The sequence below is a fragment of the Falco punctatus genome (genome assembly GCF_963210335.1).
Source record: "Falco punctatus genome assembly, chromosome: 9".
Lineage (NCBI taxonomy): Eukaryota > Metazoa > Chordata > Aves > Falconiformes > Falconidae > Falco > Falco punctatus.
Window position 1 is genome coordinate 32,233,195 of NC_137589.1, and position 14,854 is coordinate 32,248,048.

The window sequence follows — 14,854 nt, forward strand, 5'->3', positions numbered from 1 at the left end:
AGCCTTTGCACTTCCTATTCTGTTTACACCTAGGTCCAGACCTTTTCATTTTGTCAGTGAGCTCTGATTCAGTTTCCTCATTCATCTTACTGACAGGATGGAAAAACACTCTTAGGAAGTTTGTTGGACTGATTCCTTTTGATAAAGAATTGAGTCCGTGTATCCCATATATTTACCTTTTGTGCTCGCTACTGCAGTTGTAGTTGCAAACCAAGGAATTAAAAAAGGCCAGTTTCTGATCCAATACAGTGTCCAGTAGCACAGCTGAGAAACACACAGAATGCTGGCCATTGTAGAAAGCCAGAAGTACTACAATTGCACCAAATGAAAACCTACCCCCAAAATTTACTTTTGACTAGTCTTACCCTAGAGGCTTCAAGCGTTTATTTTCCAGCACCAGGCTGCTAGCAGATGACGGACTCTTCCCACTTCAGTCACCTGTGACCTGTTTCAGTCACCTGTGACAATTTCACAGTGACCTGTGAAAACATGTTTCCCTGCCTCTGGAACAGCATGAACCATGGTCATTACACTTTTAGAAAGGTGGAGCTCAAAGCCCATCTAACTCTAGAGAAAGAGTTTCAGACCTGAAATTGGGTGTTTCTCCCTTCACATCTTACATCACTTTTGCCTTGGAGGTTTCTGGGGGAAAAAGAAAAAGAAAGCCCAAACAAACAACAAAAAAAAGAATTGTTAAAGTTTAGGACCCACCGCTCCGGGTCTTGGCTTGAAACCTCTTGGTGATCCACAAGCCTTTTGGAAGTCCTCTGTCCAGACTACCTTGGTTGCATTTCCTTTCCTTTGGTTCTGGACTGTGGCCTGGGGTTGCTCTGTATGGGGAACACCACATGGGAAGGTTGGTCCCCTCACTCCATCCTGTGTTGTGCTAAGCAGGGATGTCCAGGTCTGCTGATGAATAGCTGCTTAAAAGCTTTTAATAGCTACAAGATCTCTCCTTAGTGAGCAGGTGAGGAGAGACTGGTATTGATTGCAGTGGGGTTTCCAGCTTAGACATCAGTTTCATAAAGAGACATCCTTCTTTTTCCTCTCAAGTGTTTTTGCAGGCCACAATCTTAGCACATCACATTCCTTCCTTTAATTGCCCTTCCCCTTGCTCCCTCTCTGCAGTAGCTGTGACTCCAAGACTGCTTTAGAAAGAACTCCCATTCATTTTAGGGACATCCTCAGGTGGGATCCAAGATTTGGTTAAGCTGATGAAATTGTGCAAATAAGGGATCTCAGTTATGACTATGCTTCACTCCTAAGTCAAAACAGCTTATAAACTTTAATCTCTCTAAATTAGGTCCACGTCCTTATTTGAAGGGGCTGAGCCTGCAGAATTATCACCTCACAAGTGAAGCTGAGCAATGTCCCAGCGATGCTGGCTCTAGCAGAACATGTCCCCAGGCTGAAATATCCCTGCTCCATCCCAACACTTTTACTGTAGTCAGGGTAACAGAAAACATAAAAGCATGAGCAAACATGTGACTGATCCCAGTATGCCCGCTTTGAGTCTGTTCACTTTAGGTCCCATCAAAGTCTGCTTTTCACATTTTCAACCACAGAGGCCTGGTAAGACATCAGCCTGAGGGCAAACCCAGCTGTCCAGTGCTGAGATCCCAGGTTTTGCTCGATTTCCCTGGGAATCAGCCAGGCTAGCATTGCTGCTGGCAATAAGGTCTGGCACAGCACAAAGACCACAACAGTAAAAACATCAATGAGTATTTAGCTTTTAAATCTGACTTACCGAATCACCTGCTCACCTCCACGTTCCAGGTGAGGGTGGATGAAGTTCTCCTGGACATGGGGTTTAGCCCCGCAACTGTATCAGCCCCAGCAAAATAAATTAAATTGCCTTACAGCAAAAGTTAAGTGCCAGCAGGATTTTTGAGAAGGGGAGGGGATCTACACAGAGCAACTAGGAGAGAGAAAAAGCCTAAAGTTGTTTCCCTCCCTTTCATCACATGGCAGTGAGGGAGAGGGAAAAGTTAGCAAGGATTCCTGTAGCAAAACTACTGCTGCGGCAGAAGAGGGTGGGAGGAGGAGTGTGCAGGAATATGGGGAGGGGGGAGGCTGAGAAAAGGGTTAGCCAATTATAAGTCAAGAGTCTGACCAGCTGCGGGATGCTGCAAGTTATTTACCTATGGGCTGGACTTCCAACTTCTCATCTACTAGTTGCTCAGGGCTCACCAGCTCACTTTGAGGGACATTAGGTATGCTTTCCCTCTGACTGACTGGACTGACCATCTCTTGATCTTTTTCATTCTGCATCTGTGCATATATATTAAGGCCAGGAATCTTCCTAAAACATTAACAGAAACCATCATTGTGGGGTACTCTGGCAGATGATGTAGTATCAGCTTTTACAAACCAAGAAATAAATCACTGCAAAAAACCAAAACCCAGCAAAACAAAACCCAAACACCTCAGTGAAAGGCAGCAATGGGGAGAAGGCAACGGCTCGGGGAGGGTCATACCTTTTGAACTTGTAGATTACAAACACAGCTAGTCCCACGAACACGACAGAGAGGAGCATCAGCATAGCTGAACCACTGTGACTGGGAGTGAGGTCCACCAGGGGAGCTGCAAGAGAGGGGGAGAACGTTAGAGCCACCCCCAGCCTGGAGTGAAAGTTGCACCCTCCAGAAGCACAGTTCATTCTCCCCTTATTGCACATGTAGCAGGTCCCATCTGTCCACATGTCTCCGGGGCTTCCCACCCTTTCTAATCCACCTGGAAGTAAACCTGGGTTCAGACCACTTGGGGTGCTCAATCTACCCCTTGATGTCCAGTTCCATAGCTTTCCCCTTAGAGGCCTTTCTTCTCTGGCCTATTAGAGGACTGCCTGAAACATATTTCCTCATATTGCAGACAGTTACCTAAGGTAGTTGCAAAAGGTGTTACCTGGGTACCAAAACTGGCATTTTCTGGATGATCCTGGAGCTATCCACAGGCTAACTTGTTGTGTTGACTTTCTATTTTGTTTAGAGTTAGTGTGGACAGCTCCCAATGCCTAGTGAATAATGAGCAACTGGCTCAATTTTACTGAAGCAATGATGCTCACCAAATATATTGTTCTCTGCTCAGTCCTGTTCCTTCCTGACCAGAAGTGCAGTGCCTTCCACAGACACTGCCTTATCATGGCAAGCTCTTCTCACACCTCTGACATTTTCAATTACTTCCTTTATCCCTTTCCTACTCTTCTGAACGTGTTCTACTCTCTCCTGGTGCCCTGCTCTCTCCCACAAGTCTTCCATACAAGAGAGTACACAGGTTCAAGAAAAAAAAAAAGAACACCAAAACCAACCCTAACCAATCAAAAAGCGTTTCTGTGCTTCTCCTCAGAGTTTTGTTCACCACCTTTTCATAGCTCCTTGCAAAATAAGGCCACACAAAGCAGCCAGAAGCATGGCTCTCCCAGAAATACAAAGTAAATTGTATTAAATAGAGCTTCCATCATTCATATACACACAGAGAAACAGAAAGGCATCTAGCACGCAAAAAGGGACACACATAGGTCCAGTAGTCTCTGTTCTTCGTGCAGACACTAATAAAGACACTTAGACAGACACGCAGCTGTATCTGAGCCATTATACAGAGCTAATGCACACGGCAGATACACCCTCACTGGCTGTCTCTATCTGGCATTACACATAGAACAAGGTGTAGGTAGTGCCTTCCTCTGCAAGGCAATGAAAGTTAATTTGAACTGCTGCCATACACGTCCTCTTTCTCTTGCCCCTCTTCACATCCTCTGAACAGACCCATCCTAAACCAGAGCCAGAAGACACAAGAAAACATCCACACACAAGCAAATACTTCCTCAGGCACACACATCACACACACACAGGCTTTCAGCTGTCATGTCCAGCCTGATAAAGTCAAAATTTACAAAGAGAAGTATGAAAACTTCGCCTTCCCACACCAAGCAGGCATGAGCATAAAGCCTCAGGAAGGTTAGGCACTGGGATGAAATGATCCGTTCTTATGAATTCCTCACACATCTCCACTCTGCCCCCTTTGTGTCTGTATTTTTTGTGTCTCTGCAGTTCTGTGGGATGATAAACTGGCTCTGCATCCCATTCAGGCTCAGCATCACTCATTGTTCTTGTTATAATGCTGCAATGAGAGTCTGCTAATAAACAGTTTTTTAACTGCTTTGTGAGGAATATTGGTGTATTTTACTTTCCCTTCTAAAATTGTTGTCTTTTGAGTTGGGGACTTTGGTTTGTTTTTTTTTTTTTTTTTTTCATGAGAAGAAGGAATGAGCATGATAAATGAATTGCAGTCTGTTGTCCGTAATTGCCATAAATGAATCCCTCCTCCACTGTGGCCTGAGCAACGAAGACTAATGTATGAAATGTGCTGAGTCCAACGCCTGTCACTCTTCTGCACTCCAGGGAATGCACATGCTCACGTACAACATACACACACACACAAGAGGCTCATTTCTACAAGTTCTGCTTGAATACCCACACCAAGCTAGTTTAGATTCCTGCATTTAGGTTCCCAGCAGCTCCCCTGCTGCAGAAATTGCTGCTGTGCATGACCAGGCACACACACAGGGAGGAGCACGCATGTGCACTGGGGTGTGGGAACTTAAATGTAGGTGTATGTACACATACATATGCACTTAAAAAAACACATGCTGAGCTTTGTGGTTCAGCCAACTACAGCCCATAGCATCCTGGAGTCCAACACAGGGTCACAGTGAAAATTCTGGGAAAGAAGGGATGCAATAGACCAGAGCAGCACCTCTGGGCCTTGCGCATCCTGCTGGGTTGTGTTTTCTAGGGATTGCTTCTGGTGCTGGCTTGTGTTTTCTAGGTCTCCCTGCTTTGTTTTGTTTAATTTTTAACAAAAGTGTGGATTTCAAAAGAACAATTCTTCTTCCTTGACAACCAAAGCAATAGTTTTCGGCAGCAAAGTACCATTCTTTTGGTGTTCTGCCAAATTCTAAACCGTACCCAAATTTTCATATGATTAAATTTGGCCTTGTATTTAGACAGGGAACTAAGTCATGACCTCTGCAGCTTGATAAGGAGCTATATTCCCTCAAAGACCTCACAGTGGCTGCTCTCTGGACTTTCTAATGTCTAGTTTGGCAGTCCAGGCTCATTTTGCATTCTTACTGAATCATATTTCCGCAAGAGACAAAATCTTGTAGTGTTCCTATAGGGCAACGTGCAGCCAGTTACAGCAATCCAACAGCTCACCAGTGGTTTCAAAGAGTACAACAAAGCCCACCTTGCAGGACAAATGACTGTTTGCATCTATCACGGACAAAAAGTACTCGGTCCCAGTGTGTGTCTAAATACAAATATAAATGTTCATTTTCAGTGAGCACAACTAACATGTATTATACAGCATCTCTGAGCCAAACAGACTGTGCTTCAGCCTGAGCTAGCAAGAAACAGGCCAGCACGTGTCCAGGGGCCATACTATTATTTAGCATGGCAGTATGCCACACTGATAGATCCTGCCTTTTGGTTCATTCAGGGCAGCAGACAAGGTTTAGCAGTTCAGAAGAGTGCTACAGTACCTCTGCTAATTATTTGGCTTCAGGACAGGAGCTACCCAGCTTTTAGCCAGCTCTGAGCATGGAGGTAGCAAGTGGGGACCCTGTGCACTCCCTCATGCAGAGATGCCATAATTCCTCTCCAAGAAGCTGCAGGAGGCTCCTACATACAGCACAAAACTTGGATCTAGATTCATCTTGTATTAAAGGCAGGGCTGGATATGTGATTTTAAATGTCATCTGTTTCCACTACATGAAATCAGGAATGTCCTTTCAGTAGCAAGGGGTAAGGATGAGCCTTTCCCAGGAATATCTGATGTGATTCTTTCTAAATATAATTTTTTAGAAAACGCCTCAGGGATATTCAGAGCCAGAGTAGTCATGCCTAAATGTTCATTTGGGATTCGATCTTGACTGTAATGAACACTGACCAAAATGGAAAACATCCATGTGCATTGGCAGAGCAAATGCCCAGAATGAGCAATTGCAGGTAACTCCACATTTGAAGCTCACATTAAGATGCTTTCAGGTGTGTTTCTTTTAAGAAAGAGGCACTGAGCATTTTCTGAAAGTACATATAGTATCACTAATCATCATTGAAAATTCAGACCAAGGATGGCTTCTCTGATAACAATCACTATGTAAAATGGATATGAATTTAAATATTAAATGTAAAATCATGCAATTCTTCTGTGTCATATGTCTATTACATTTTTCTCTTACAGTCTACAGGAGAAAAAAACATCAAAGTGACTTCTCAAGCTGTTGTGGGGTTTTGTTGGTTGGTTTTTTTTTTTCTTTTCTTTAGAGGTTATTCAGCTGTGCCGTCTCTGCTGTTTCATGCTTTTGGTTCTAACATGTCTAAAAGCAAGCATCTGTTCCACAGCTAATGGAAAGCAGAAACATGTAGAAATATTCCCAGGGCAGATATTAGCAAGATCTGCTTAGAAAAAAAAATGAAATATTGCAAACACCGGGACTTACTTCTGGAGGGGTTTAAATGCAGTTGCATTATACCCTTTCCTAGCAGCCACTTTGCCCTTTCCCTTTACAGACAAGGCAGAACATGGACTAACACCAGTTCGGGCAGACCTGTTCTTATCGTAAGAAGCTGGTATAATTGAACTGAGGCTTTTGCTAACTTTGCAAGTCAGCAAAAGAAGCTGATACGAACTGATCAGAATCACCAGCAGCTCCTGAACAAAAGGAATTCCTAAGAGTCCTGAGCATGAATTTGTTCATCCCAGCTCTTGTAATAGTTAAATTGGGCCTGTGCTGTGAAATGAGGATTTAACATACAGAATAGACAGAGATGCATGCAATTAAATATCAGGACTTTGGAGATGGCTAGTTAAAGCCCAAGCTGCCTAATCTTATGTTTGTGCATGTATAAATTGACTCTAGCCTTTCAGACTGCTGAACAACTTCTGAACTGTGCTCAGCTGCTTTGAATGTTTGTTGACTCTAGAATATCTGAGTATCTCCAAGGTTAGTTGATAACCTTTGCACCCTGTGATCCAGGCTGAATACACCATGGTGCTGCTTAGCTGCTGAATATTTCAGAGACAGCCAAGAAATACACATTTGTACTGCTACTTATCTGCATTTCCAACAACAGCAGCAAATTATTGCACGTAAGTAAACAAAAGGATTAGTCATAAATGCAAAAGTCACTATATCTTTTGGGCATGATAAAGAAAGGGGAGGTGGAGCAGGCATTTTAATGTCTGCCCATACACTGAGTTGTTACTGTGAAATAAAAATAAGAAATGTTTAAAATGCAGCTGGTAGCATACTACTACCATCAAGGAATACATTGCTTTCTGTGCTACAGAGCAACAGAGAGGGTGTACACAGAAAGAGGATACTGACCTGCTGTTAAATGGGCAGCATGGACAAGGATTCGAACTCCCGGCTTCAACTCAAAATGGACCAGGTTTTGGTTCAGTTTCTGGATCAGTCTTTCTGAAATCTGGAAAAAAGGAGAAAAAAAAAAAAAATGCATTTGTTTCTTGGTCATTGGTTTAGATTGCCAATAGGTGGGTAGGAAACGGAGCTGCATGCAAAGCAAAGATTTTGCAGAGACACCAGACTTTCCAAGCACAATTTCCTGTCACCTTACAAAGAGGTAGTTTGTGAAAGCTGAACACATCTTGCCAGTAATATGTCCAGAGTGGTTTGTGTACAGTTGGCAACGACTGATAGCAACAAGTTGCCCTGTCACACCTATGTAGGAGTGGCCCAGCAGCAAAAGGGAATTGGGCCCCAAGGAAACATTGCACCCACACATGGCAGTGTCTGCAGGACCAGCCAGCAACAGCATATCAGTGAATTCCATTTACTATTCAAGCAAAGAGAAACATTTCGATAGTTAACACTCCTTTGCTCATAACAAATAACTTTTTGCCTCTTGAGTGGTTCACTCCATGACCTTAAAGCATGTTCATAATATCATATACCTGAATCACAATGATTAGTTAAAGTCCTTGGCCAAGCTTGCACTTACATTTCAAGTCCTAAAACCAAATTTCATTTCATCCATCTTTGAGTTTCAAGCCAACTGCTCCCTAATCCTTAAGTATGTATCAAAACCTGTTCAAATCTGAAAGTTTTTACTGATAACAGAGTGTAGCTTAAACAAAATGCATGTTCCATCTATTCTTATGGGTTACATGCAGAGAGAACATGCTCTTATCTCTTGCATAGGCGAGACATTCCACAGAGCTTTTATATCACTAGATTATCTGGCCATAACTCTAATGACAATAGAGCTGTAGCAGAAATGAAGCAGGTTGTTCCTCCTTAAAGGACAAAACAGAAAAGATGAGCATTTGCTCAGCTAAGACCCCATGAAATCTGTATTTTTACAGTGAAGAAGCCAAGCTTTGGTCCAATCTGTTCCTAAACATTCCTTCTTTTGTCAGTTTGTCACAATATGCAAAAAGCCATTTTCTCTATATTGCTCCTAATTATATTGAAGAAGTTCGCAGCATGTTGCCATTAAAAGCAATAAATCCAGATAGATTAATAAAGGAATGGAAGCCTATAGACACGGTGCTGATAGGTTGTTTTGAGTCTTTGGTTCATTTGCTATACATTTCATGTATTTTACATTTTCTTACAGCAGTGAACAGTTTTCCTATTGAACATAACCAATGTTCTGCATGTTGGTTTATTAGGGAGAAGTGGTTGGAAAACAGCAAAAAAATACCCCCACTGCATAATGTTTAAATGCAGTTGCTGAGAACGTTGTGTTTTTATAGCCATACCAAGATCAAGAGGAACTGTATTCTGGTGCTCACCACTTAATTTAATTTGTTTTAAATAAATCCTTATTCCTTCTTGAAGATTAATGAAAAATTGTCAGAAAAAAGAACATTCCAATAATTTTTACACCATCTTTTTCATGTTCTTCATTTTTGTCTGGTTGAATTATTTCAGTAAATGCTATCCAGATATGATTAGATGTTCCTTGGCTATCATTCATCACAGTATGAGATTTATCTGCCTCTTTTATTTTTTTAACATTCTTAATGGTTCTTTCAATACTCTTGGCTTATATACTTCATTTCTGGCTGCTGATCACTTGAATAGGTGCCTTTGGTCCAATATCAATTTGGCAGTAACTCTTACAGGCATTTTATTTATATTTTTTAACATGTCTCTTTAAAGTTTACAATTTTTTCATGGGTGCCAGAATGAGCAGTGAATATATTTCTTCCAATAGCAAGAAAAAATACCACCTGCTTACAAAGAGCCATCTGCTGATCTCAGAGCAGCAGGGATGGTGACACAAAGATGTACAGTACATGAGAGAAAGCCTGGGAAGGAAATTATATCCCTCTTTAAGAATTTGAGCATATTAATAACCAAGATTGACGACTATAAAGAGTGCTTCATCTCTAAAACTGGAGCAACAGATGCAGATCAATATGCTGTAAACAGGTACATTAATGGCTCATGTAAATAACAGGAGAAATATCATCCTGGACATTTCTAGTCCCAAACATGACTTGACAGGTCTCCTCCATACCCCTGCAGGAATTATCTTGCTTTGTGCTCTGAGATCCTGATGTTGTTGGGGCAGATGAGCCTCGAAAAAAAGCAACCACAAGACAGTAAACTGAAGGAAAGAACAACCACATTGTGTCATTCCTATTCAAATTCAACATTGTAATAGCTGCACAAAATGGTCAGAGAAACAGTAAAGGTAAAAGCTATACATGATGCCTTCTATACATAAAGAGGCTTAATGTGATCTATAACTGAGAACACAGCTAGCAAATGTTTCTGTCTAGTATTGGAGAATGGTTTCATCAAGGATTTGGGCAAGACATGGAAGAATGGGAGAACCTCAAGAAAGTCATCATGAGAAGGGACCAGAGACTTTGTTGGGCACTAGTGCCTTACAGGAACACTGACATCTCACCTAGCCTACCTAAGGACTCCTGTGGCACAGAGTGAAGAGGGCAAAACAGCAGCACTGGCAGGGGCATTGCAGGGGAGAGTTGCTGTGGCAGCCTCCCAGCAGGAAAGTTGAGTGTGTGAGAGAAAACTCAACCAATATTCTTGTCTGGCGAGCCAATGAAAAGGAGTAATAGGGAGGGAAGAGGCAGTAAGAGTGAAGTAGTAAGAAAAAGAAAGAGAGAAATAGTCACAACTGAAGTTTATTATTAGTGTATTGTATTGCTACCTGATCATGAATAAGGAGCTCATTATGCTACATCCTGTACAAATGCAACTCGGAATAAAATGATTTCTGCCTGAAACCATCAGTGACCTCAGCAGAGGCTTGAAATAGCCATCACTGTTCCAGGACTATATGCAAAATGTCAAAACAGGCAGCAACTGTTCAGGCTGCTCAGGGTATACAGCATATTTCCTTGGCTCAATTAATTATATGCTCTCCCAGTGGCTTTTTGGGTGCAGCTTTTTTGCCTGGGTCTTTACAGAATCTGAACAAGTCAAAAAATGTGTAACAGCCTGAGACCTTCAAAAGCACCAGAAGTTTTTATAAGAATAAGGCATCTGCCTTCCTCAGGCAGCTCTGGAGATTCCTGACATGCACTTCTGAGGGAAGAACAGACATGTTTTTAAAATCCCTGCTTGCTTGCTACAATATTTTCATTTCTCTTTATGTGGTAAGTTGGATTGTTTTTGATATAGACATATAGACAGTATAGAAAGAGGGAGAAAAGTGCATTTCTGTTCTCAAAAATATCTGAAATAGAAATCATACACAATGCTTTACAAAAGTCAGTATTTGAGGACAACAAGTGGGTTACACACAGCTAGAGGGCCAAATTGGGATTGAACGCTGGTCTCCAGAGTTGGACCTGACAATGTTTCTGGTCCTCAAGTGGTCCCAAGGGGATCTGTAAACCACAGATCACTCAGGCCACTCACTTTGAGGTTGGAGAATTAGATCTTCTGCCTTTCTTATTCTATCAAGTCTATTTGTAGCTCAGTTATCAGACGTTAACCTAGTTCTGACTCACATAATCTGTTTACAACATTAATAAAGTGTCTTTGAAATAAATCGCACAAAAACTGATCTCAGTCATTGAGATAATGAAAAGTTTTCAATTGGTCTTATGCTTCCCTTTATTTCTGCATTCAAAGTGGTACTGTAGATACATTTTTGTTTAAAAAGCAGATAAAGAAACACAGAAGTGCTTTGGCCTGTTTCACAAATAGCTGTGCAACTCCCGTTGAACAGGTAGACCTTCAGCTTGGGGACAGGTTGGCTTCAGGCCTGCCCCTGTTCCCCTCTCACTGCTGGAGATGCAACTAACTCAGCTGAAGACAAAACTTAGAATAGCAACCTTCTAATTTATAGTCTTCAAGAGTCTCCCTTGTGAAAATAATTAGCTTTCAGAATTAGTTTTGGTCCTTAACTGAGCCTCATTGACTTTATCTGCTTCATTTGCAGAATTAAGCATGATGTGCAAAAATAATTCAGTAATAGAAACCATTCTTCATGTATCATTTTTCATCAAAGGACACATAATGAATAATAATAACAGTCAATTTGTGAAGGAAAAAAAGAGATTCCAATTTAAAAATGGAACAAAACAAAAATTAATTTGGCTTCTCTTAGCATTTTGTCAGAACTAGGACTGTGAAAGAACCATGTGCACCAAGAAACAGAATTATCACTCAGAAGGGCATTTCCCCATACTTTTATTGAATTTTGAAACCTCTGGTGTAAATTGGTTTAGACTAATTGAATGTGATTCAACTATGCCCGTATGTACCAGCTAAGAATCTAGATAATTTTATAGATACTGTGTAAGGATATCAACTCAAGAGTGCTACACTTCAATTCATGGAGCAAATCAATAAACAACTAGGGAAAGAACTATGCACATCGATTGGTAGAAAGTGACTTGAACCATCATTACAGAAGTGAATCAAGAGTCAGGGCAAATGTGCATTACTTTAAACTGTGCCACTGGCCCTGCATAACCTTGGTTACTTCACATGAGGCCTCTAAAGCTTCCTTGCCTTAGCACTGAAAAGAGCACAATCACTGACTTACAGGGTCCAGCAGGGATTTCTTGAGATCTTTTAATGAATGGTGCTAAATTCAAGCTGCTGTGAGTATCCAGAGGTACTGTGAGAGCACAAGGCAGAGGACATTGCTATGGTTACTCTGGGACAAGATATGAACACAGAGAGAGCCTGGACATAAAAGCTTTAGATGAACAAAGGTCACCAGAAGGAGTCTTGAGAATCGAGGGCTGCTCCGTACACTGAGCAAAAGATGAAAAGGCGGGAAGGATGATGGCCACACATGGCAGGAGTTAACTCAAAGACACTAAGACAAGATATTTAGACAGCCTCTTCTGCGGCACACAAGCAGCTGATCAAGAAAAGCTGGCTAAGGAAAAAAGCCCTTGGTACAAGGTCTTCTGGTTCATGTTATTCCATTCTCTCCCTACCTGCCTTTACTACTTAAAAATGGGCCCAACCTTCCCTAAGCACCCACTGGAAGTCTTGGGCTGCATACAAAGGTATAGATGTTAAAAAAATCTCTCCTAGTAAACACTAGACGATTTAGCCTTCTTCCTGGAATTTATTTTCCAGGACTGATTGTCACCATTTTTGGTAAGATTTGAAGGCGGTCACTGTAATGATCTTGTTGCTAAAATATTTTGGTGACAGGTACAGATGAAATACATCAAAGCAAAGAAAAGTAGTGAAAGTAAATATGCTAAAACCCTAAGGCTTAGGAGGGTGGGTGGGAAAAAATGTATAAAAATAGATAGAAGCTCCATCAGCTACAATGAAGCAGAAGCAAAACTAAACCTGCTTTAAAGAAAGAATCCTAAGACATATACACATACAGGCTTCCTACTCTCTATAGTGTTAAATTCGCCAGAGGTATTTCATCTCCTCAGTTCATTACTGCCCATTTGATATTCAGTCACCCATGTAATTTCCCATCTCTTCGGCTGGATACAGATACTGGCCACAGCTGCGACATGTTGAGCACAGTTGGCTACCAACCAGCTGATGTTGCCATTTGCCAAAGACTCCATCATGCTTGCTACATCACTGATACCTCTTTTCAGAGGAAAAGAGTAATGGCCTCAAATGGCATTAGCTAGTTGCTCCTACAACTACTTTGCATTCTGCTTTTACAGTTATTTTGAGTGGGCCAGGTAAAAGCACACAAATGGAGAACTGAAGGGAAACACACCAAAACACTGAAACCTTTACTTGATATGAAAACATCACTTTAGAATTCTCATGTTCTGCTTACATCTCATTTGACTAATAGGAGATACATTTGCTGTGTTTGACAAAAAGCCTCCACTAGCAAAAAATGTGGATGGAAGATAATTTGTGAAATTCATAAATAAAAAAGATAACCCGTTAGAATCTTCCTATTGAGTAAAACCGTACACTGAAATAAATTGAGTAAGCATATCTGTGTATTTGTATCACTGCCCTCTACTGAGTTAAGAGTAGAATATCTTCCTACCATGCATTTATATTGAATAGGATTAGTGCTAAAAATTACTCAAAAATTACTTGAAATGCTACTAATTAGAGGTTTGCCCTTCACTGAAGAGAAAGAATTCAGTGCTTTTGAAGCAGCAGATCTGAATTCTGTAATCGTCACATTCACCAAGCCCATCCATAAAGATTGTGTAACAACTGCATACTGGCCCAAGCAGCCAATGGTGGTTGTGGGTGGCTGTTTTTGCAAGACTTGGGATATTTTAGTTATGCGGCAGTGACAACATGCAAATCAAACAGCAGCATTTTACAGCTGCCAATTATTTCTACATTTTTAAGCAGGTTGGTTGTCTGTCCTCAGTTACTATAAAATGGGAAACGAAGTGCTCCAACTGGGGGGAAAAAAAAAGTAAAGTCACAACATTTTGGTCATAAATACAAGACTTTAAATATGCAAAATGCTTTGGGATTCTGCAGGATGAAAGGCCTTTTGATTCTTATAAAGCTGTGAAGAGTAAGCTGTAGGTTTACACTGACTACAGAAAGTGGAGTGGATCAAGCAACCTGAAGTCCTCAGAAATTCTGTAATTTCGTATTAGGTGAAATTGTCCCATGCTGCACATTAAGAAAAATTTCCCAGGCTCGTATGTACTGGGGTTTTTTCAGCTGTAAATAGCAGTTAAACTTTTTAAAAGGTACTTTTGTCTCCCATGGGGAGACTGCATCAGGAATACAGAGTTCACATTTCTAAATGAAATCTGCAAACAGATATGACAATAATTGGTACTGTGTGTACACAGAACAAAATAATAAACCTGGGGCACTTGAATGAGAGTGGTACATCAGCTCAAGGAGAACATGACATCTAACATCTAACTGCAGTCCCAACAAGAGCATGAGATTTGCACCATGAATGATGATAAATTAGCATTTAATTTAGATAAATAAAAATTCAGTATGCTAAATGCATGCTAAAGACATGCACCACCCTAACGGAAAACTGCATGGAAATGTATATTTGTCAAGTGTGATGTAGAGCCTAGGACAGCTTCCAGTCCCACTATTACTGTACCCAACAATTCATGGCTTACTCTGATTAGATTCATAAAATATGAGTGGCACAGAGTAGTTTAATAGACTTTGACAAATGGGAAATTAAGACCTAGATTTTCAAGGGACACTGGACATCTAGTTGCCTCTGAAGTCAATGGAAACTACATACCTAGAGACCACAGCATGGCTGGACAGAGAGACCCAAAGGTGTGCTTAAGAAGCCAAATGAGTTTGTACCAGATAAAACCAGCTTAATCTGCCTCAAGAGAAAACAGCGGCAAAGTAAACCGCCATGGTTACTAGGTATGTATCACA

The 14,854-nt window shown here is 41.1% G+C and overlaps 1 protein-coding gene across 4 annotated transcripts in view; it reads right to left on the bottom strand.

Annotated features, from left to right (window-relative positions):
* Positions 1 to 14,854, bottom strand: part of SORCS1 (sortilin related VPS10 domain containing receptor 1) — a 317,456-nt gene that overhangs the window by 15,825 nt on the left and 286,777 nt on the right. For 2 of the 4 annotated variants that reach the window (XM_080403463.1, XM_080403460.1), the window contains 4 exons: positions 7,391 to 7,490; positions 2,478 to 2,583; positions 2,142 to 2,302; positions 712 to 830 (listed from right to left, as the gene is read on the bottom strand). In XM_080403463.1, coding sequence (XP_080259589.1) covers positions 712 to 830; positions 2,142 to 2,302; positions 2,478 to 2,583; positions 7,391 to 7,490 — 486 coding nt within the window. The remainder of the gene's footprint in view (positions 1 to 711; positions 831 to 2,141; positions 2,303 to 2,477; positions 2,584 to 7,390; positions 7,491 to 14,854) is intronic. The other 2 variants (XM_080403462.1, XM_080403461.1) reach the window with 2 other exon arrangements.